Here is a 24,827-nt window from a genome sequence, read left to right on the forward strand (position 1 = left end):
TGCTCTGTGCTTATGCAGTATATTGTTTTGTGCTCTGGAAAGAGGAACTTTATCTCTGTCTTCACAGACCCTTAAATATAAAACATGATGCTGGCTTAAAGGCATAGTATATTTTATTCTTTTCTTTGTTAAAGTTTTAATATTTAGAACACATTTGTAATCTTTGCTTCATTTGATTTTAAGTTGAGAAATAAAATGGTGTTTGGAATGTACTTTAAGTTGAGAAATAAAATGGTGTTTGGAATGTCCTTTAAATCTAGGAAGCAAGATCATCTTTATCTTTAGTGCAACAGCTCATAGTGCGTACATCTGGAGATTAGCGCCATCTACTGGCAAAGAAACAACAACTTGATATGTTATGGTATAGTTTTATTGCTTGTAAGACAGTGTACACTTCCATAGGCTTTTTTGGTTTGAAATGCTATTTCTGGGGGAGATATCTTATGATTTTTCTATGTATTGATTTTTATGCCCTGGTATTTTCCTTAAGCTTCCAAATATCAATTATTATATATTCTACATTTGCATAACTGAGATTACATTTAGATGAGAAAAAATACAAGAAAAGTTATAGTTTTATAGGTGTTGTTCTGTCTTTTTCAAAGCATATACATAAAATTAATAACTTTTTAGAGTAATAAGAGTAAGACAAAGCTGTCATATTGAACTAACATGAACTGTATATAGTTTATCATTGTGTTTTGGCTTAGTTAAGTGATACTGTCTTTGATGGACGGGTGGAATTGATGGTTGAGTGAAAACAGAGTTCTTGGTGACTAATCCTGGGAAGCTTCTCTTGCTCCAATTTTGGTATTAACTTAAATTCTGCTGTCATTTTTTTCTTAAACTGGTTTAGGTTTCATTTGTTAGTGGCGTAGGATCTTGTTGTATCCTGTTTTAGGCCAACTTTTATTCTTTTGTCATTTTTTTCTCTTCATTAACTTAATCTAAGTGAGTTAAAAATGTATGAGAAATCAATTGTCTTCTGATTCCATTTCTTCTCTTTTTCTGATATGTATTCTTTAGGCACTTTACAAGTTAAAGTTACCTTAGATTTGACAATTTTAGTTAAACGTGAAACTATAATCTTTACAGAAGGAGGGACATGGTGATTACGTAATATTAATAAGCATTGGTTGAGTGGTTTATTAAAGGAATTTTAAAAAGCCAAATTGTGTTACAGAGCAGGAATTGTTCAGGGAGCCATTGGTCTGATATGTTTACTTGTAAGTCTACTGAGCACAATAAACAATTGTCATTTTACCTGTGGCTATCTAACACTCAGATGAGAACGATTTTTTTATGAAAATGTTGGCTTATTGTAGATATACTTTATAAATATCTGATTAAATAGAATAGTTATTTATAAAGAAATAGCAAGCAGTAATTACAAATTTTATGCCATATGCCATAATGTCACATAATTGAATATAATAACTCCAAGACTGCTGTTGTAATAGTTTAAGTTTTTAACTCATGTTAAAGGTAGGCTCAGTGTAGGGAATGAAAATGGGGTCATTTGTAATATTATTGTTTTTATTGTTTCTTTTTTGAATATTTTACTTGTGAGCATCAGTTACTGCTAAAACAAAAACAAATCCCCCTTCTTTAATCTATAATAGATACCAAAATATTTTTATTTTATTAAAAGTACATTTAAAATTGATTATTTAAGTATATATATTCTTTTTTCCCCCATTACCTAAACAATGTCCTGGAAATTTATTGTGTATTTAAAGAGAGTAGTATACAGAGACTTTCAAGTATTATATGGACATGAAAAAATTTTAAATCATACCATTTTCAAAAATCTTATAAGAACATGTAAAATTTTAAATTAAACCGTTTTCACAAATCTTTTTACTACTCTCAAATAATTTATTTCTTTTTTTAAGCTCTTTAATTATCAACTAATTCTTTGTTTTTATATATTATGTATTTTGCCTCCAGATTGACTGCTAATAAATGATTTAATTCAGGGCTACTTTTCATCATGCTGAGTTTTAGGTTAGAGGGTAACAAGATGAACAATTCCTGTCATCTAAGGACTACTATAATTTATTATGAGCATTACAGTCTTATATTATAAAGAAAAATGTATAAAGAGCTATTTTGAGACATAGGAACCAATTGGTTTAGTTGTACAGAACTATCAGAATGTAGTCTGAGGTGAGAAGATTAAATAAAACAAAACTCCCAAAGTCTATGGATATGATAGTATTTGAGTGGGACCTTGAAGAATAGGAAGGAATTGGTAAGTGGAGACGAAGAAGAAAGAATGCTTTAGGTTAAACAAACCATTGTATCTGTGTTCAGTCTCTGAAGCAGTATTTTGTCAAATATTTCATATTCCATGAACTTTCAAGAATTCTAACTTTACGAATCATGAATTGCAGTAAGATTAATAGCTTCTTTTAAAAGAAATGTGGTACTTCTTTCATGCCATGTATTTTATATCACCCCATTAGAAAGAAGAAATGTTCTGCTTTAAGCAAAAAATTGTCTACTGGGGTATTTTAGGAATGGAGAGGGAAAAAAAGCAGTGTGTTTTCCAATAGATATTATTGCTAGTATTTGAACAGATGCTTAGAACAAATGAAGTTTAAAAAAATAGTTTATAACAGAAGGGGTGAATTATTCTTCAATCACAATTTAATTTTGTTAAAACTTAAGCTTAGTCAACTAAATTAAAGAATAAGCTTCATATTTTTTCAACTGTATGAAAATATGTTTTTCCTTAACATAAATCTGGCCTCTTATGAACTGTCACCTACTTTTATATAGATTACAGTTTATGTCCTACACAAAGGGGCACAGGTGAAGAAGTTAGTGGGGGTTGAAATGTAGCCCTTGCTCAGTTACCAAAGGTCCTTTTCTCTAATTCATTTTCCCAGGAGACAAAAACACTGTGTAGCTAGAGGAGTCCCTACCCCTGGAAGTGATTATACATTTGCTTTATTTTGTTAGTGGATTCAACACTTAGGTTCTAGAACAGTATAGGGACAAATGAGGAACTCAGTAAATATATCATACATCTATAGAGTATTCAGAAATCTAAAATTTACATTCTCCTCTGATCATGACTTTTTGGCAGATTACATGTTTTGTGCGATTTAAAAAATTGACTCCCTACCCAATCTGTGTTTTTATTGAATTCAAGGTCAATGTTTATGTGAATAATTCCATTTGTTGTGTTTTGCCAAATTGTTATTGCTGGTAGGTAAGATTTTTATTTCTGTTCTTCTGATTCCATTCATATATTAAAATATTACAATTTTAATTTCAGGTATATTATATTTTTTTGCCCGTGCGACCTAGTTTCCCAGGGCTATTCATTTTTACCTGTTCAACTCCTGGCTGCAGGAATGAAGGAAGTGACCAGAACTTGGAAAATAGTAGGTGGAGTCACACATGCTAACAGCTATTACAAAAATGGCTGGCTAGTCATGATAGCTATTGGATGGGCCCGAGGTAATATTAACGATATGTGTTCATAAATATTCTGTTACTGGTGTACCACGACTACTCAACAATTCTCTTGTTACTTTAATGGGGATCACTGTACTTTAATAACAGTATTTTTGGAAGGTGAAAACCTATTTCTTTTTAATTAATTTAAAACTAGTACTTTCTACTAGTACTGGTCATCAACCATTAGTTTGTGCCTGGCTATTTATTACATAAAATTTTTATGATTTGTTTGATTAGTAGCTCAGAATCAGAGGGATTCATAGTTAATTAAAGTATAGTGCCACCATAAATACAAGTTTACATAAGAAAGTGTGTGATACCTGTAAAGAAAAAACATTGCTCTGTCATTTCTGTGTTTTTTTTTTTTTTGCATTCTGAGCTACTGGAAATAATATGATTGATTATGGGTTCATGTTCACTTTGCATAACTTACCTTTATTGTTGTTTTGTATGTAGGAATTGAACAAATTTCTCTAACCTCTTGTTATAGTGTACTTCACCTAAAATCAATATCAGGAAAGGAAATGATAAAACAGAGAATTTTATTTTTCAGTTGTGAAACAAACCTCTAGCCATATCTTTGTGTCTGAGGCCCCAGTTTAACCTTAATTATGGTATAACAGACAGTTCCATGCTGGTGAAAGGGAAGAATTACAATTGTTTCAGTACCTTAGATAGACAAGGCAACTTTTTTCTTTCTCCCAAGAATTATATTTTGTGAATCCTCATGGAATTTTAAATCAGGTGATAGAATTATGGCTCCCCTCCAATAATTTTTCAAGAAAATTTGGCTAAGTATTTTTGTTTTATTTTCTTATTTTTAGGTGCAGGTGGTACCATTATCACAAATTTTGAGAAGTTGGTAAAAGGAGATTGGAAACCAGAAGATCATGAATGGCTGAAAATGTCTTAGTAAGTTGGTATAAATTATACTGAGACCTGAATTTTTATCCTCAGATACTAACAAATTTCTTTTTAAGAACATTTTGGGATCCTAAATGTAGATGAAATGTAGCTGAAACAATAAATAATAATGATAATAGGAAGAGAGCTAGCAAATTTTATTCTTTCATTAAGTTTGCTCTCTCAAATATAGTTTAAAATAGTAATAAATATTGATTCCCTTCTCTGTGAGTTCCTCCCCTTAGAAAACAAAACCAAATAAAAATCTCTGGATTGTTGGAGAATTGTGGGAAGAGTATGTATTTATGAAAAGAGAACTACATACAAACAGACCTATGGGTGGGAATGACTCAATTACAGGCTCATGGCATTTTTATTAATGACTACAACATCACCCAGATTTCAGATTATACATAGTTCTGATAGTAAAATGTCAAGTTTATGGGAACAAATCGATACATATCATGAAGCACTGTGAGTTTCTTTAAAAAATGACAGTTGAGCTTAATTACATATAAAAATAGGAAAAGATTAGAAGAAATAACCCATTCTGAAATTGTAAGATGCACACTGCCTTTTGTGTCTATTTAAGAGAATCTAATCATTACCTGTTCTCTAAAGACACTGACTCAGTCTTAAAAGGGTCATAGATATATTTCTGATAGACCTAAAAGTGAGGTGGAGAAATGACTGTCCCACAATTCAAGAAGGAAAAGTCTTATAGTGGCCATAACAAGCAAGGTGAGGAAAGACTTCATGTAAAAATAAGCTCATTTTCTAATTAAAAATGGATTAAAAGATTACAAATGGATAAAAATGAAGGTCAAAAAGCAGTATGATGAAATTACATTTAAGTGAACTAACAAATTCCAGGATATTTAACTTGGAAAGTATCCCTTAAAGTTTGAATGAGCTAGTTTAGAAATAGAACAAAGGAGGCTTTGATGGATGGTAAGTTATAAATAAGATATTAGTGATATTCAGCAGAAAATTTCCTCATTTTGAGTATATGCCTTGAAGCATCTTCCATGAAGCATTTTTTTGGGCTTTTATAACCAAAAACAAATTGTGTTTCTCCTCTGTTCAAAACCTGGCAGTGACTCCCCCAAATGGCCTACAAGGCCCTCCAGGATCTGCCTCTCCCCCATACCCAGTTTGCCTTGATTTCATCTGTTATTGTCTCCCTTGCTCACTCCACTCTATATCCTTGAGCAAGCCAGGTATGGCCTGGTTTAACTTTAGATTTTCTCTCTGCCTAGAATCTTTTTCCTCACATGGCTAACTCTCTTATCTCCTTTTCTCAAAGCATTTTCTCAAAGCTTATCTTCTTAGTGAGGGCTCCTTTCCTTAAAATTGCAACATCTCCCTTTATTTTTCTTTTTACACAACATTTATCACTTTCTAACTTATTCTGTAATTTACTTATTCATTATGTTTATTGTCCTCTCTCCTTGGCTCCTATCCCCAGTCTTCAAAGAATACAAAGTGCCAGGGACAGGGATTTCTGTCTCTCTTGATTGCTCTTGTGTGACACTCAGTACATATTAGATGAATGTGTAAATTATCAACAAATGGGTCAGGTGAGACAGATCATTGGTCTATTATGACCTGTTCTGTGTATGTATATAGTCACGTGTCTCTTAATAATGGGGATACATTCTCAGAAAAGTGTCCTTAGGTGATTTTTGTCATCATGCAAACATTGCAGAACATACTTATGTAAACCTAGATGGTATAAGCTACTACATATCTAGGATATATGCATAGCTTATTGCTCCTAGGCTACAAATCTGTATAGCATTACTACACTGTATACTGTAGGAAATTTTAGCACAATGGTAAGTTTTTGTGTATTTAAACATAGGAAAGGTATAGTAAAAATATGGTATGAAAGATAAAAAATGGTGTACCTATATAGGGCACTTACCATGAACAGAGCTTGCAGGACTGGAAGTTGCTCAGAGTGAGTCAGTGAGTGAGCAGTGAGTGAATGTGAAGACCTAGGCTAGGATGTTACTGTATACTACTGTAGACTTTATAAACACTACACTTAGGCCACACTGAATTTATAAAAAAAGTTTTCTGTCTTCAACAACAACCTTATCTTACTGTAACTTTTTTACTTAATAAACTTTTTAATTTTTTTTAACTTTCTGCCTATTTTGTAATAACACTTAGCTTAAAACACAAACACATTGTACAGTTGTACAAAAATATTATCTTTATATCCTTATTCTATAAGCTTTTTTCTATTTTTAAAATTCCTTATTTGTTTTTTACTTTTTAAACTTTTGTTAAAAACTAAGACGCAAACACATACATTATCTTAGGCCTACACAGGGTCAGGATTATCAACATCACTGTCTCCCACCTCCACATTTTGTCTTTAGGGGCAATAACATGTATGGAACTGTCATCTCCTATGATAACAGTGCCTTCTTCTGGCATACCTCCTGAAGGACCTGCCCGAGACTGTTTTACAGTTAACTTTTCTTTTAAAATAAGGATTTTACTCTAAAATAATGATAAAAAGTATAGTATAGTAAATACATAAACTGATAACATAGTTGTTTATTATTATTATCGAGTATTATGTGCTGTACATAATTGTAAGTGCTAGACTTTTATACAGCTGGCGGTGCAGTAGATTTGTTTATACCAGTATAATCACAAATATATGAGTCATGCATTGTGCTGTGATGTTATGACAACTGCATCACTAGGTGATAGGAATTTTTCAGCTCCATTAAAATCTTTCTGTTCTAGCTTTGTATGTGTGATCCATTCATTGTTTACCTAAACATTATTATGTAGCACATGACTATATGTGTATATATGTATGTGTATGTATTTGTATATATAGTTTTCACGTATCTATCACCAAATACTTTTGTATATCTATGATGTCTTTCAGTTTATCCATGCAGTGCATATTTGTTGACTGCTTACTGTATGCAAGAGACTTGGTAGAACACAATATATTCCAAACTAAAGTCTTAGGCAGTAGTATATGAATCAGTATTCTAGGAGTGAGTGCAATTGAAATCAGAATCCTAAGTTATTTTTTGAGCCAAGGGTTATATGCCAGGTGCCATGTAGGCACTTTTAAAAATATATGTTATCACTAATCCTCACAACAAACTTGAGAAGTAGATATTATTTCTACTTCGTGTGTTAAAAAACTAAGGCTCAGAGAATTTAAAAGGTTTAATGCTACACAGGTAGTTAGAATGTTTCTTTTATCTTAATGGTACTTTTTTTTTTTTTTTTTTTTTTGAAACAAGAGTCTTGCTCTGTTGCCTGGGCTAGAGTACAGTGGTGTCATCATAGCTCACTGCAACCTTGAACTGGGCTCAAGCAATCTTCCTGCCTCAGTCTCCCGAGTAGCTGAGACTACAGGTGCCTGGCACTATGCCCTGCTAATTTTTAAAAATATTTTGTAGAGACAGGGTCTTGCTATATTGCTCAGGCTGGTCTTGAACTCCTGGCCTCTAGCATTCCTCCTGTCTTGGCCTCCCAAAATTCTAGGATTACAGGCATGAGCCACCATCTGGCCTATGGTGCATTTTTAAATTTTTTAATTAAGGTATACTTTGTATTTAAAAAACTACATCTATTTAAAGAATATCATTTGATGTGTTTAGACAGATGTATTAATATATAACAGAGGAACTACAACCACTATCAAGAATATTTCTGTTAGCCCAAAACTTTCCTGTCTTTTGCAGTCCATTCTCTTCTTCTGTCCCTGGCTCCAGGCACGCATACAGAATCAGTTTGCTTTCTCTATAATTTTATATAAATGAAATTTTATGATATGTACTCTTTTGTGCCTAGCATCTTTCACTTAACAAAATGATTTTGAGATTCATCTACACAGGATGAATTAGTTTGTTCCTTTTTGTTCTTGTATTGCATTGTATGGACAAATCACATGTTATTTATCCATTTCATCTGTTGGAGGACATTTGAGCTGATTCTAGTTTCTAGCTGTTGTAAATAAAGTTGCTATGAACAATTTATATACCAGTCTTTGTGTATACATGTTTTGATTTCATTTGGGTAAATATCTGGGAGTGGAATGGGAATGTTTTGAGTTGAATATTAAATGTATGTTTAACTTTTTAAAAGTTCTCCAAAGTGTCTAAGAGTTCCAGTTTCTCTACACTATCTCCAAGATTTGGAATTGTCAATCTTTTTAATTTTAGGAATTCCAGTGGATGTATTTCTCATTGTGGGTTTAATTAGCATTTCCCTGCAAACTAAGGACGTTGAGGGTCTTTTGAATGCTTATTGGCCATTTCTGTCCATGTGCGTTTGTATGTATCTTTGACCACTATTTTGGGGGGTTATTTGTCTTATTATTGAGTTACAAGAGTTTTTTGTTTTTATTTTTAGAGACAGGGTCTCCCTCTGTCATCCATGCTGGAGTGCAATGGTGCAGTCATAGCTCACTGTAGCCTGGAACTCCTGGGCACAAGCAATCCTCCCACCTCAGCCTCCTAAGTAGCTAGGACTACAGGTGCACATGACCATACCCGGCTTGTTTTTTTTTAGAGATGGGGGTCTAGCTATGTTTCCCAGGCTAGGCATGAACTTCTGGCCTCAAGCAATCTTCCTGCCTTGGCCTCTGAAAGTGCTGGGATTATAGGCATGAGCCTTCAAAGTTCTTTATATATTCTGGATACTGTTTTTTTGTTGTGTGTGTGTACTTTTGGTAAAGTGTAATTAACAATTTTTTATTGTTTTTGTGTTCTAACTAAGAAGTCTTTGCTTATTCCAAAGTTATAAAGCTATTTTAGTTTTTTTTTTTAATAGACTTAGGGGGTACAAGTGTTTTTTTGTTATATGAATTGTATAAAGTCAGGGCTTTTAGTGTACCCATCACCAGAATAGTATACAATTGTACCTGATAGGTAAATTTTTATTCCTCACTCCTCGCCACCTTCCCTCCTTCTTAGTTTTCAATGTCCGTTATACCACTTTATGACTATATATACCTATTGTTTAGCTACCACTTATAAGTGAGAACATGTAGTATTTGTTTTTCCATTCCTGAGATACTTTACTTAGGAGAATGTTCTCCAGTTCCATCCAAGTTGCTGCAAAAGACATTATTTCATGCCTTTTTATGGCTGAATAGTACTCCATGGTGTGTGTGTGCATATGTGTGTGCGTGTGTGTATGTGTATATATATCCATACACACATATGTATATTACTGTATACACATACACACCACATTTTCTTTATCCACTAATCAGATCATGGGCACTTAGATTGATTTAATATCCTTGCAATTGTGAATTGAGCCGCACTTAAACATTCAGGTGCAGGTGTAATTCTTATAAAATGACTTCTTTTCCTTTCGGTAGATAACCGGTAGTGGGATTGCTGGATCAAATGGTAGGGTTACTTTTAGTTCTTTGAGGAATCTCCATGATGTTTTCCATAGAGGTTGTACTAGTTTACATTACCACCAGCAGTGTATAAGCATTCCCTTTTCACTGCATCCACATCAACATCTGTTGTTTTTGACTTTTTAATGGCCATTCTGATAGGGCAAGGCGGTATCTCATTGTGGTTTTAATTTGCATTTCCCTGATGATTAGTGATGTTGAGCATATTTTCATATGTTAGTTTGCCATTTGTCTATCTTCTTTGAAAAAAGTCTTTTCGTGTCTTTTGCCCACTTTTTGATGAGGTTATTTGTTTTTTTATTATCTTGTTGATTTGAATTCTTTATAAATTCTGGATATTGTAGTCCTTTGTTGGATGTATAGCTTGTGAATATTTTCTCCCATTCTGTAGGTTGTCTGTTTACTTTTTTTTTTTTTTTTTTTGAGGCAGAGTCTTGCTTTGTTGCCCTGGCTAGAGTGAGTGCCGTGGCGTCAGCCTAGCTCACAGCAACCTCAAACTCCTGGGCTTAAGCGATCCTACTGCCTCAGCCTCCCGAGTAGCTGGGACTACAGGCATGTGCCACCATGCCCGGCTAATTTTTTTTTATATATATTTTAGTTGGCCAGATAATTTCTTTCTATTTTTAGTAGAGACGGGGTCTCGCTCTTGCTCAGGCTGATCTCGAACTCCTGATCTCGAGCGATCCACCTGCCTCGGCCTCCCAGAGTGCTAGGATTACAGGCGTGAGCCACCGTGCCTGGCCTTGTTTACTCTTGATTATTTCTTTTGCTTTGCAAAAACTTTTCCGTTTAATTAAGTCCCACTTACTTATTTTTGTTGTGGGTGTATTTGCTTTTGGGGTCTTAGTCATAAATTCTTTGCCTAGGCCAATGTCCAGAAGAATTTTTCCTACATTCTCTTCTAGAATTTTTATGGTTTCAGGTCTTACATTTAACTCTTTAATTCATCTTGAATTAATTTTGTATATGATGAGAGATATGGATCAAGTTTTACTCTTCTGCATGTGGCTAGCCAGTTTTCCCAGCACCATTTATTGAACAGGGCCTCCTTTCTCCAGTGTATGTTTTTGTCTGCTTTATCAAAAATTAGTTGGTTATAGCGATGTGGCTTTATTTCCGGGTTCTCTATTCTGTTCCATTGGTCTGTGTGTCTACCTTTATGCCAGTATCATGCTGTTTTGGTTACTATAGCCTTGCAGTATACTTTTAAGTCAGGTATTGTTATGCTTCTAGATTTGTTCTTTTTGCTTAGGATTGTTTTGGCTACTCAGGTTCTTTTTTGCTTCCATGTGAAATTTAGGATTTATTTTCTAGATCTGTGAAAAATGTGTTGGTATTTTGATGAGAATTGCATTGAATCTGTAAATCACTTTGGGCAGTATGAACATTTTAACAATGTTAATTCTTCCAGTCCATTAGCATGGGATGTTTTTCCATTTGTTTGTATCATCTGTGATTTCATCAGTATTTTGTAGCTCTCCTTGTAGAAATCTTTCACCTCCTTGGTTAGTATATTCATAGGAGTTTTATTTTCTTTGCAACTATTGTGAATGGTACTGAGTTCTTGACTTGACCCTCACCTTGGCTGTTATTAGTATATGGAAATAATACTGATTTGTGTACATTAATTTCTTAACCTGAGACTTTACTGAATTTATCAATTCTGGGAGCCTTTGGAGGAATCTTTAGGGTTCCCTGGATATAATAAGATCATATTGTTAGCCAGCAGGGATAGTTTAGCCTCCTCTTTTCTGATTTTGATGGCCTTTATTTCTTTCTTTCGCCTGATTACTCTGGCTAGGACTTCCAATACTATGTTGAATAGAAGTGGTGACAGTGGTCATCCTTGTCGTGTTCCAGTTCTTATGGGGAATGCTTTCAACTTTTCCCCATTCAGTATGATGTTGGCTGTGGGTTTGTCATACGTGGCTTTTGTTATTTTGAAGTATGTTCCTTCTATGCCTAGTTTGTTGAAGGTTTTTATCATGAAGGGGTACTGGATTTTATCTAATGCTTTTTCTGCATCTATCAAGGTGATTGTATGGTTTTTGTTTTTAATACTCTTTATGTGGTGAATCACATTTATTGATTTGTTTATGTTGAACCATCCTTATATCCCTGGGATGAAACCTACTTGATCATGGTGAATTATCTTTTCGATGTGCTGTTGGATTTGGTTTGCTAGTATTTTGTTGAAGATTTTTGCATATGTGTTCATGAGGGATATCGGTCTGTAGTTTTCTTTTTTTGTTGTGTCCTTTCCTGGGTGGTATCAGGGTGATACTGGCTTTGTAGAATGAGTTAGGGAGGATTCCCTCTTTCTTGATGTTATGGAACAGTTTCAGTAGGATAGGTGCCAATTCTTTGTAGATCTGGTAGAATTCAGCTGTGGATCCATCTTGTTTTGGGCTTTTTTGTTGTTTTGGGGAGATTGTATATTATTGTTTCAGTCTCACTACTCATTATTGGTTTGTTCAGGATTTCTGTTTCTTCCGGATTCAAGTTTGGGAGATTGTGTGTTTCCAAAAATTTATCCATTTCCTTTATATTTCCTAGTTCGTGTGTGTAGAGGTTTTCATAGTAGTCTTGGATGATGTTTTGTATTTCTATGGTTTCAGTTGTAATGTCTCCTTTTTCATTTCTAATTGAGCTTATTTGAGTCTTTTCTCTTCTGTTTCTGCTTAATGTAGCCAGTGTTCTATCAATTTTGTTTATCCTTTCAAAGAACCAACTTTTTATTTTGTTGATCCTTTGTGTTATTTTTTTGGTTTCCATTTTGTTTAGTTCTACTCTGATCTTTGTTATTTCTTTTCTTTTGCTGGCTTTGGGTTTGGTTTGTTCTTCTTCTAGTTCCTTGGGATGTGTGACATTAACTTATTCATTTGTGATCTTTCTGCCCTTTTGTTTTTTTGAGACAGAGTCTCACTCTGTTGCCAGGGCTAGAGTGCTGTGGCTTCAGCCTAGCTCACAGCAACCTCAAACTCCTGGGCTCAAGCAATCCTACTGCCTCAGCCTCCCGAGTAGTGGGGACTACAGGCATGCACCACCATGCCCAGCTAATTTTTCTATTTATTTTTAGTTGTCCAGTTAATTTCTTTCTATTTTTTAGTAGAGACAGAGTCTCACTCTTGCTCAGGCTGGTCTCGAACTCCTGACTTCGAGTGATCCACCCGCCTCAGCCTCCCAGAGTGCTAGGATTACAGGCACGAGCCACTGCGCCCAGCCTTTTCTACCTTTTTGATGTAGGCATTTAAGGCTATGAACTTTTCTCTCAGTACTACTTTATTTTGCTTATACTGGAGATTTCTGGGAGCTTGTCTTGTCTTTGTTGTTCAATTCAAAAAATTTTTGATTTCCATCTTCATTTTGTCATTGACCCATGAATTGTTCCATAGCAGGTTGTTTAATTTCCACGTATTTGTGTAGTTTTGAGAGTTCCTCTTGGAATTGATTTCTAGTTTTATTCCACTGTGGTTTGAGAAGATACATGGTATGATTTCGATTTTTCTAAATTGATAAACTTATATTAAAGAGTGTCTTAAAACACATTTTTTTAACCAATAGGGGTTTACAATCAAAAAAGTTTAGAGATCACTGTTGTAAAACATGACTGTTTTACAATAATATTGTTAAGAGAGGTCCAAGTCTCTTGCCCAAACCTAACCCTGTTTTCAACTGAGTCCTTAGCTTGTAATAATTAAATAACTTATTTTTTATTAAATGGCTTATAGGAACCTTTAAATTTGTCATATTTTGCACTATGGCATATCTTTTTCTACTTATATGCATAGAGAGCTAGACAACGATCTGTTACTGAGATATACTTTAAATATGTGGCAAATATATAACATGAAAGTAATGCTTCTTGTTTGGTAGATTATCATCTTATTTTTGACTTTAGAATTTCAGCATTTGTATATTAAGATATTATCTAAAATTAATATGCTGTGCTGGGGTTAGTTAAACGATGTGCTGGAGGTGGCTATTACTATTTTATGAGAGCAGATTGTGTGCGTCTCTTTTCCTTTGCATGCAGCAGCTTGAAATTGGCTGTGATGGGAGTATTTACACAGTGGAAATGGGCAAATGCTACAAATCAGGGCTTTCTTTTCTTTCCCCACCCCACCCTGGGAGTTTGTTTAGCACTGTAAGGTTTTTCAAGACGAGTTCCAAATCATGCAGTGGAACGTGGGAATTTCAAATCCTTTGTAAAAAAGTGTTACATGGGCACATATGTTTCAGAAATATTGCATGTAGAAATCTTCTTTTTCTTTGTTAGAAAGTTGGAAATGTATGAACATTCTAAAATCTCCAATGCTTTATACTGTGAAGAAAGGTATTTGAATTTGTATAACTCAGCATTTTCAAAACTTATAAAATATATTCACAGTTCTCATTTTTATGTTACATCTATTAATAGCCCATTAAATTACTGTTTTGCAGAGCGCTCTTTGAGAAAGAGATAGATTATGTTATTACTTCCTGACTTAAAATGTGTTTTATTTTCAGCCCTTCCAAGGTAACCCTGCTGGGGTCAGTTATCTTCACATTCCAGCACACCAAACATCTGGCAATATCAAAGCATAATCTTATGTTCCTTTATACCATCTTTATTGTGGCCACAAAGGTAAGAGTTCAAAATACTAATACTAATAAATCAGTATTACAAATCCTGTATTATCATTCCCCTTTGGTAGAATCCTGCATACTGGGCAAGTAACAGGAACTGTTTTTTTTATTATTATGGTCTAAAAAGATAAATTTGGGAGAGTTTATTTAGCATATCCATGACTTTCTGAAACAGATTTTCTGTGATTCCTCATTTGCTTTATGCTGAGGCTATCAGGAAACACTCACAGATAGCCTACTAGTACATTGTTAGTGGAAATAGCCAAGGCTTATCGAAGACTACAAAGATAGTGTTGTCTCATTTGTAAAATGAGGTGCTTGGGGTAGATGTTCTCTGAGTTTCTTTTAAGTGCTAAAATTTCAAGATTTTATATTAGGACTTATTTGTGATCAGTCTCTTCTATTAATATTGCCTGGGTGGAAGAAGCTTTATTCCTTCTTGAAGATAGGAGATAGTATGGTATTAAGATGATTTTAGAGACAGGCAGTTTTGGGTTCAAATACTAATTTTGCTGCCTAATCCCTGAACAGGCAAGTCACTTAATGTCTCTGAATCCCAATTTTCTCATCTTCATCGTATGATTGTTGGGAGGATTGGAGAAGAAGAGTGTCACTCTGTCACTGTGTCTGACACATTTTATGAATTTTATTTGCAGCTGTATCATGGGACTAATTCTCATTATTCTTTACATTATTAGGGATTGTTCCCTATTCACAAGTAGATAATTGATTTTAGGATAAAATTACTATTAAAACCTAGAAAAATGTTATGGCTAACTCTATTTCAAATTAGATATTTTTGGCTAAAAACTTATCTGCAGGATTCTTAAAAAGAAAACAGTGTAAATTTGTGTCTTAGAACCAAGTCACTATAGGGATCATTTATTTTTGTTTTAGTAGTCTCCACGATGGAGTTGGTCTGTGGCTATAATTCAAATATCTGATATATCAGATATTTGTACTTCAGATTATCTAAGGTAGGCCGGGCGCGGTGGCTCACGCCTGTAATCCTAGCACTCTGGGAGGCCGAGGTGGGCGGATCGTTTGAGCTCAGGAGTTCGAGACCAACCTGAGCAAGATCGAGACCCCATCTCTACTAAAAATAGAAAGAAATTATATGGACAGCTAAAAATATATATAGGAAAAAAATTAGCCGGGCATGGTGGTGCATGCCTGTAGTCCCAGCTACTCGGGAGGCTGAGACAGGAGGATCGCTTGAGCTCAGGAGTTTGAGGTTGCTGTGAGCTAGGTTAACGCCATGGCACTCTAGCCTGGGCAACAGAGTGAGACTCTGTCTCAAAAAAAAAAAAAAAAGAAAAAGAAAAAATTAGCCGGGCATGGTGGCACATGCCTGTAGTCCCAGCTACTCAGGAGGCTGAGACAGGAGGATCCTTTGAGCTCAGGAGTTTGAGGTTGCTGTGAGCTAGGCTGATGCCACGGCACTCACTCTAGCCTGGGCAACAGAGTGAGACTCTGTCTCAAAAAAAAAAAAAAAAAAAAAGATTATCTAAGGTAAAATCTCTTCACATATACTCTCTTCGAGTCCTCAAATTTTGAGCTGTATGTATTTTTTTCTAACAGCTTTATTGAGATATATTTTCCATACCATACAGTTGACCCCCTTAAAGTGTACGATTGAATGGTTTTTAGTATATTCACAGAGTTGTGCAGTTATCACCATAGTTAATATTAGAACATTTTTATCACCCCAAAAAGAAACCTTATACCCATTAGCATTTACATGTTACCCAGTACCCTCAACCATAGGCCCTTTTATTTATCCATTAGTTGACAGACATTTTGGTTGTTTTCACTTTTTGGCTAATATGAATAAATGAGCTATGAACATACATGTAAAAGTTTTTATGTGGACATGTGTTTCATTTCTCTTGGGTATATCCTCTAGGAATGGAATTGTTAGATCATATAGTAATTCTTTGTTTAACCGTTTGAGGAACTGACAGACTTTTTTCCAAAGTGGTTTATCATTTTACATTCCTACCAGCAATGTATTAATATGAGAGTTCCAATTTCACCACACCCTCACCAGTGCATGTTATTGTCTGTTGTTTTGTTTCATTATAGCTACCCAAGTGGGTGTGAAGTGGCATTTCATTGTGGTTTTGATTTGCATTTCCTTGATGACTAATGGGGCTGAGTATCCTTCCGTGTGCTTGTTAGATTTGTGTATCTTCTTTGGAAAAATATCTATTCAGATCATTTGACCATTTTTAATTGTATTTGTCTCTTTAATGTTGAGTTGTAAGAATTCTTTATATATTTTGGATACTAGACCCTTATCAGACATATAAGTTGCAGTTATTTTCTCCTATCCTATAAATTTTATTTTTACTTGATAGTGTCCTTGGAAGCACAAATTTAAAACAATTTGATGAAGTCAATTTACCTCTTTTCTTCTTTATTATGCTTGCTTTATGTGTCATATCTAAGAAACCATTGCCCAAATCCAAGGTCATGTAGATTTACCTCTATGTTTTCTTCTAAAAGTTTTATAGTTTTAGCTCTTATGATGTGTTATAAGTTAATTTTTGTATATGGTATGAGGAAGGGTTCAACTTTATGCTTTTTGTTTTTTTAAAGACAGAATTTTGCTCTGTGTCCCAGGCTGGAGTGCAGTGGTGCTATCACAGTTTGCTGCAGCCTCAAACTCCTGGGCTCAAGTGATCCTCCTGCCTCAGCCTCCTGAGTAGCTAGGACTACAGGCATGTGCCACCACACTCAGCTAATTTTTAAATTTTTTGTAGAGACAGGGTCTCATTATGTTGTCCAGGCTGATCTCGAACTCCTGGCCTCAAGCTATACCCCAGCATTAGCTTCCAGAAATGCTAGGATTACAGGCATGAGCCACTGTGCCTGACCTTCACCTTCATTCTTTTACATGTGGATATTTTGTTGTCCCAGCATTTTCTATTGAAAAAATTATTCTTTCTCTCATTGAATTGTTTTTGCAACCCTTGTCAAAAATCAACCGATTACCTCTGGACTCTCAGTTTTATTCCATTCATATATGTATGCCTATCCTTATGCTGTTATCACTCAGTCTTAATTATGGTAGCTTCATAGTTTTGAAATCGGGAAGCATGAGTCTTCTGAGTTTGTTCTTCCTTTTTAGAATTATTTTGACTATTCTGAGTCACTTGAATTTACATGTAAATTTTAGGATTAACTTGACAATTTCTGCAAAGAAGCCAGCTTGGATTTTGATAGGCATTGCTTTAAATCTGTAGATCAGTTTGGGAACTATTGCCATTTTAACAATGTTCAGGCTTCTAATCCATCAACACAAGATTTATTTCCATTTATTTAGGTTGTCTTTAATTTGTATTCATTGATGTCCATATACAAGTCTTAAACTTTTTTTTTGTTAAATTTATTTCTAAGTATTTTATTCTTTTTTTGCTGCTATATGAAATGGAATTGTTTTAAAATATCATTTCCAGGTTCCTTATAAATATGTAGAAATACAGTTGATTTTTGTATATTGGTCTTATATCCTGCAACTTTGCTGAACTTGTTTCTTAGCTTTAATAGGTTTTTTTTTAGTGTGGAGTCCTTAGAATTTTCTATTTTCAAGATCATATCATCTGCAAATAGAGAAAATTTTACTACTTTTCCAATTTACATGTCTTTAGTTTTATTTTCTTGCCCAATTGCCCTGGCTAGAACCTCCACTACAAATTGAAAAGAAATGAAGTGAACATTCTTGCTTTTTTCCTGATCTTAAGGAGAAAGCATTTGTTCTTTTACTGTTAAGTATGTTGTTAAGTATACTGTTAAGTATGTTGTTGGCTGTGGATCTTTTGTAGATGCCTTTTATAAGGTTGGGTACGTTAGTTTTCTTCTGTTAGTTTGTTGAGTGGTTTTATCATGAAGGAGTATAGGGAGCTGTATAATTTTTCAGAGTTTCTAACTTTACAGAAAATGGATGTGTATTGTGGGTTTGGTAAGAATAAATAGCACTGGTATCTTAAGTTTTTTTGAATTATAGTATCGGTTTTAGGATCAGTTTTGTTCAAGGCCTAATTTGTGTAATAAAAATGATAGTTTTTCTTACAATTGTTGCTGGACATACAATTTTTTATTATAACACCCAAACTTAAATACCATACTGCAATGTAATAATTAAAAAGATATTTAAAAACAGAAAAACGTACAGTGTTGAACTTTTCTTGTAATATTCCCCGTTTTCCTGATTAGAAGTATATTTCAAAATAGAATATTCATTTTTAACTCATCCATTTGCCCAAATTCCATTCAGATTTGATACTGATAATATGTGTGATAATTTTAATCATGCTGATTTTAAAATGGTTTGTCATTTAAGTGTTTCGGAATAGCTACTATAGTGTCACATTTCTTAGATATAAAAAAAAATTGGCAGGAGTATACAGAGAAATATTTGCCAGTAATTATTTTCCTTTTCTTTGATTGCTTTTTTCCTGTGTTATTTATGTAGTCAGAAAATTCACATTGTACATTTGTTTTGGATAATCAGTGTTTTGGCATATACACAGATGCTAATAAAAATGATTTCTATTCTTAAAGAAAATATCTCCCCCAAATTATGACGAGCATGCACATATAAAAATAGTGAGTTCTATAAGAGTAACAGAAAATAAATAACCCTTCCGCCCAGTGTTGTTCAACCTCTAGTATCTCTGTTGTTACCTAAATCTGCTTCATTTGAAGCAGACCTGTGGTAAGCTTTAGGTAGTCTCTGTCTTCACATATACAGTCTAGTCCTAAGCCAAGGACTTGTATATAGCACCATCCCATACAAATATCTGGAGTCCCCTCCTCCAGCCCCTGTACTGCTCTGGTTCCTCCTCTCTGGTACCTCACCCTGCAGGTTGTGGGCAACTTTAGCTGCACTGAACATCTGTCTCTGCTGCTTCAGCTTCAGTTTTAGCTGTCTGCTCTCTGGTTGAAAAATTGTCCTGACGCAGAAGTAAGGGAAAATGTGGGCATCACTTTATGAATTTCCCTTTTCTCATGGATCAGTCTTAATGCTTTCTGTTGTCTAATGCCTGATAATAGTTGACTCAGGTATGTGTTTTGTCAAATTTATATTTTTACACTTGGAAGGATAGTCTAGAACCAGTTATTCTATCACAGCAAAGGAGGAAGTTCCTGTGTTCCTTTCTTGATCAGTATTGTTATAGGTTTATCTGTGTGTTTTGAATCTTTTCAGAGGACCAACTTTTGGTTTTGTTGTTCCTCTCAATGATATTGTTTTTCATTGCTGTGTCTCACATCACGTTTTGATTGTGTATTTTTTATTATTTGGTTTAAATTCTTATGATTTATATTAGCTGCTTCTTTGACAAAGGAATGTTTACAAGTGTGTTTTAAAATTTCCAAGAATTTAGAAAAAAATCTTTTCTTAAATGATTTCTATTTAAACTGCATTTTTGATACCATGTATATGTGCTTGTAGTATGTTATTCTTTGGTATTTGTTGAGACTTCATTTCTTACCAGTGTTGATGTGATTTTATATTAATTTTTGTTTGTGTAAAAAGTAAATACATTCTTTATTTTGGAGGTATGAGGAATCATATATATGTATATGCTTATTCATTACGGTTCAAATATAGTATATAATTATTAATTTTTTTCCTGCTAGATCTATTAATTTTCTTCCTGGTTGAGAGAAGTATGTTAAATATTCTCCTGCTTCCCTTCTTCCCTCCTCCCTTCCTTCCCTTCTTCCTGTCTTTCTAACCTTCCTCTTTTTCTTCCAGAACTCAAGAAAGCTGAACGTTCATGGAGTGTTCAGCCCTTGTGGGCTCCCATTTTCATTCAAGGAGGACTAAATTCTACCTTTCTGTTTCTCACAAATCCTTTGTGATTGTTAAAACCAAAGTCTCAGGGGAAAGAACTATGTGCCAACTAATACTATTGACATAGAAGAAAGTATATGGGTATTGGAATCATACAGACCTATGTTGAAATCTAGGCTTCACAATTTTAAGCATGAGTTGCTTTGCTTGAGACAGAGTTGTAAGTGTGCCCATCACTCATAGTGTACATTGTACCCGTTAGGTATGATTTCACCCATCCCCTCTTCCCCCCTCCCACCTGCTTGATTTCCACTGAGTTTTGCTTCCATCTGTGCACATGAGAGCTGATCCATTAGTTCCAAAATAGCTAGTACATCTGGTATTTGTTTTTCCATTCTTGCCGTACTTCACTTAGGAGAATGATCTCCAGTTCCATTCAGATTGTTGCAAAAGGTATTAATTCATTTTTTATGGCAGAGTAGTACTCCATGGTGTACATATACCACATTTTATTAATCTTCCCATGAATTGATGGGCACTTGGATTGATACCACATCTTTGCAATTGTGAATTGTGCTCCAAGAAACATTTGAGTGCAAGTGTCTTTTTGATACAACGACTTTTTTTCCTTTGGGTAAATACCCAGTAGTGGGATTGCTGGGTCAAATGGTAGGTTTACTTTTAGTTCTTTGAGGAATCTCTATACTATTTCCCAAAGCAGTTGTACTAGTTTGCAGTCCCACCAACAGTATATAAGTGTTCCTTTCTCTCTGTCTTTACCTCAATTAATTGATATTTTAGGATATGTTGAAAATGCTAAAATATTTTAGGGCTTCTACTTTCTTTTGCTTCCTCTCCTTTTTAAGCAAGAGACCACAAAGCCAAATGCTATTTAATTTAGGTAATGTGCTTTTTATTTTAATAGTTTGCTAAATAAGGAGACAGTTTTATATTTTATTTGTAAAAGAATAAGGATTTAGTCTATTTGTCACAATTATATTTCTGTCACCTTGCTAAAGTCTGGTAAGAGGCCGAATCCACAGAAGTCTATCCTTGAACCACATAAGTCTATCTCAGCAGTAATTTCTGATGCCAGCAATACTTCTCAACTGAGTGATGAGTCTATTGGGAGTGGAGATTATATTAAAATACTCGACTTTGAAAAGTACTTGTTATACTTCATGTTCTCAGAAAATACTTTAAACACTGATACTCTTCTCTCTTGGATTTTGTAAAAAAGACATTGCTATTTTCCTGACAGTAGACTGTTGTTTTTGATTTGAATTTTGTCTTTTTATTAGTAGTTCATTAAGTCAAGCTGTGACCAAGATAATTATGCTGGTATATTTCATTGTAACTATTCTAAGGAATAATTTAATATAAAAAAGTTCTTCTTAGATCTTACTCAGTAGTGCATAAAGTTGCAGATTAATGTTGTATTTAGACTCCTCTCACTCTATATTCTGTCCAGGTGACCCACATTCATAGTCATGCCTTTACTTTTCACTTGTATGGTAATAACTTCTAGATCCCTTACTTAAACATTTCTGGGCAGTCCTCCATTGCTGCACTTACTCTTTAGTGTTTTCTAATTACTGATTTACTTGCCTGTCTCTGACTAGTCTGTAAACTCCTTGAAGTTAGGAACTACATTCAACATTCTTCTGGCATACAGGTGTAATGCACAAACATTGTTTTAATCCTGTTGATGGTTAGTTTTAGGCTTTCAAATGCTGTTCTATTTCAGGGTTGCCCTGCTACAATGTAACTCTTTTGGGGGTCTTATTTTAAGCCTGAGGTATATCTGTGGGCTTAAATTAAGAACACTTTGGTTTACCTTGAACTCCAACCTGTCTTCCTAGTACCAAGCAGCTGGCTGCTGAAGTGTTTACTCAGCTCTTTGGCCTCCCAGCTGTTGCTGTCTGCTAGGCTTTTGAATTCTCTTCCTTCCTATGTATACATAGTTTAGGGCTTGGTGCAAACTCCAGGGAAGATTACACAAGGATATTTGGGTTTACTTCCATATGATTCTCTCCTCTTTGGGCTGTATTACCCTCAAGACCTAGATGCTTTGACCTTCTCAGACTCTAGCCTTTGTGTCCTTAGCCAGCTGGGACTTCTGCTTTCCAGTCCCCTGTGCTGTGAATTGGCACCTATCCTCAAAAGAAAAAGCCAGGGTGAATGTGGAGCTCACTTTATTCACCTTTCTTCCTCTTAGGGATGATAGCCCCATCAGGTTCTGCCTGTATTGGTTGTTCTCCGTTGTCTTCTAGCAGTTACTTTACTTCTGACTTTTATTTTGATTTTGGTGAGAGACTAAGTTTGATAAAAGCTATTTAGTCATAGCTTGCCTGAAGTCCATGTGCATGTATTTTTAAAAAATTGTTTGTTTTTTATTTTTTTTATTTTGAGGTCAAATTCACATAACAAAATTAGCTATTTCAAAGTATACATTTTGGTGGCATTGAGTACATTCACGATGTGTGTGAATGCATTTTTAATTTACACAAATGATATTGTTCTGTCTCATGTTCACCTAATACTATGTTCTAAGAATATTTCCTTTTCCTTTTCCACTGATCACTTATATTGTATAGTATGCATTATTTCACTTATCTCTTCCTCTTGTGATAGACATACACTTTTTCTTCAACTCCTCACTCCCTAGACTATGTTGCAGTTAATAAGAATTTATTTTTGATTCCATTTTCTCCATGCAAGAGGGTTGTGTAGGGGCCTTTTTTTTTCCTTTTTGAAATTTGATTCCAAAAGTTTCTAGTTTGATTCATTATCAGCGATCTAGAGGAATTGACTCTTGGAAATTACTGGACTTTTTAGAACTATTCGAGACCTTAAAGTTCTTAAAGATTTATTTTGACACTAATCCAATTTCTTGAGCAAATCTAAACATCTCTGAACATTGTGCATTTTGCCAGATAAAGGATTGGGAGCACTCTCTAACTCTACCTCTTGATGTTTTGGTTCCTTTCATATAAAAAGTTTATATATGGAAAAATTGAGTGATAGAGGCTTTCTACAGTCCCCCTTAGGGGCAATATTCTACAAGTGACTGAAAGTCTGTGTCATTAGATGATAGACAGTGTATTTAGTAATTGAACTCAAAATCTGGGTGTTGCAAACTGCTTTAGTACTTGTAAGCTTTATGACTTTGGGCAAGTTGGTTAACCTCTCAGAGTCTTGGTTCCACATTTCTATGATGAGGTTAATAATGGAGTAGTTGTTGGGTTAAAATTTAAGAGAATAATAATGTAAAGTACTTATCTCAGTTCTGGCAAATGTTAAGCTCATAGTAATGACAGCTGTATTGGTGGTTTGATTTAGACTGTAGATGCTATTTTATCTTATTTCCAGTGAATACTAAATGTATTTTTTAAAAAAATTGTTATACTGCTCATTTGGCACCCAAAAGTATGATACCTTGTATTATTTTTAATGAGTTGTATACTTTTCCCTTAAGTATAAACTCATAGAGAGCAGAGATTTTAGCAGAATCTAGCTTAGTTTGCATCTTCTGCAGATTAAATTAAGAATGCATTTTGATTTCTTGTTTTCTTTTTATTTACTTTCTTGTTTTGAGAAACATAAAGCATTTGTAATTAAATTCAAAATGGAACTTTTTTCTCCAGGTAACCATGATGATTACACAGACTTCTCCTATGACTTTTGCTCCTTTTGAAGATACATTGAGTCGGATGCTGTTTGGCTGGCAGCAGCAGTTTTCGTGTGAAAAGAAAAGTGAAGCAAAATCATCTTCCAATGGCACTGGGTCATTGACCTCCAAACCTGTAGATGACACTTCAGATAAGGTTAAAAAGAAACATACTAAGAAGACTGAATAAATTTACTTAATGAGCTCTAGAAGGCAAATTTTTTTTTTCTTATCTACCTGTCAGATTGTAATAATATTTCTATGTAAATGATGTGAAATAAAGATTATATATAAGGAATGGAGGTGACAAAAAGAAAGAAATTCTTTTTGTTTCAGGGAGACTACCCCTTTCTGGATTGTAATTCATGAATGTTAGGAGCATATCATGTGAATTTGTTTTTCTGATATAGAAGATTCTGTTGTGATTATTTGAATAGTTTTATATTGATAGAAGGAGGCTAATTTTTTTTAATGTTAGAAAAAGTAAAACTATCATTTCAAAATAACAAAAATTTAAAACTTTTTAAAAGTTTAGATATTTTCATATATATTTTTTATTTGAATCTGAGCTTTAGTTCGGCAGAATTAAATTTTTACTTGACATTACCATTATAATTGATAGGTATAGAAAATAATTCCTATTTAATTTTGAACACTGAGAGGAGTAAACTTTTCCTAAAACATTTTATAAGTGAAAATAAATTGTTAGTTTATATTTCAGATATAAATAATGTATTTTTTGACCACATTAAATGGAAAATACCTGAATATTAATTTTAATACTAGTAGTACTTTTCATTGAGAACTGAGTATGAGTCTCAATCTGAAGTTTTTCTCATGCCCTTGTTTTAAAAAAACTGTTTTTTTCCCTCAAAATCAAGGGTGTAATTTTTAATAAATTATTAATCCTATGTTTTGTTTTATAATTTTCA

The 24,827-nt window shown here is 34.1% G+C and overlaps 1 protein-coding gene across 1 annotated transcript in view; it reads left to right on the forward strand.

Annotated features, from left to right (window-relative positions):
- TMEM38B (transmembrane protein 38B) overlaps positions 1-24,357 on the forward strand; it is a 43,170-nt gene extending 18,813 nt beyond the window's left edge. Inside the window, exons 3-6 of the mRNA XM_069474523.1 lie at positions 3,287-3,471; positions 4,296-4,383; positions 14,303-14,420; positions 23,873-24,357. Coding sequence (XP_069330624.1) covers positions 3,287-3,471; positions 4,296-4,383; positions 14,303-14,420; positions 23,873-24,085 — 604 coding nt within the window. The 3' untranslated portion in view covers positions 24,086-24,357. The remainder of the gene's footprint in view (positions 1-3,286; positions 3,472-4,295; positions 4,384-14,302; positions 14,421-23,872) is intronic.
- The last annotated feature ends 470 nt before the right edge of the window (positions 24,358-24,827 follow it).

Source organism: Eulemur rufifrons, chromosome 7 (genome assembly GCF_041146395.1).
Source record: "Eulemur rufifrons isolate Redbay chromosome 7, OSU_ERuf_1, whole genome shotgun sequence".
Classification (NCBI taxonomy): Eukaryota; Metazoa; Chordata; class Mammalia; order Primates; family Lemuridae; genus Eulemur; species Eulemur rufifrons.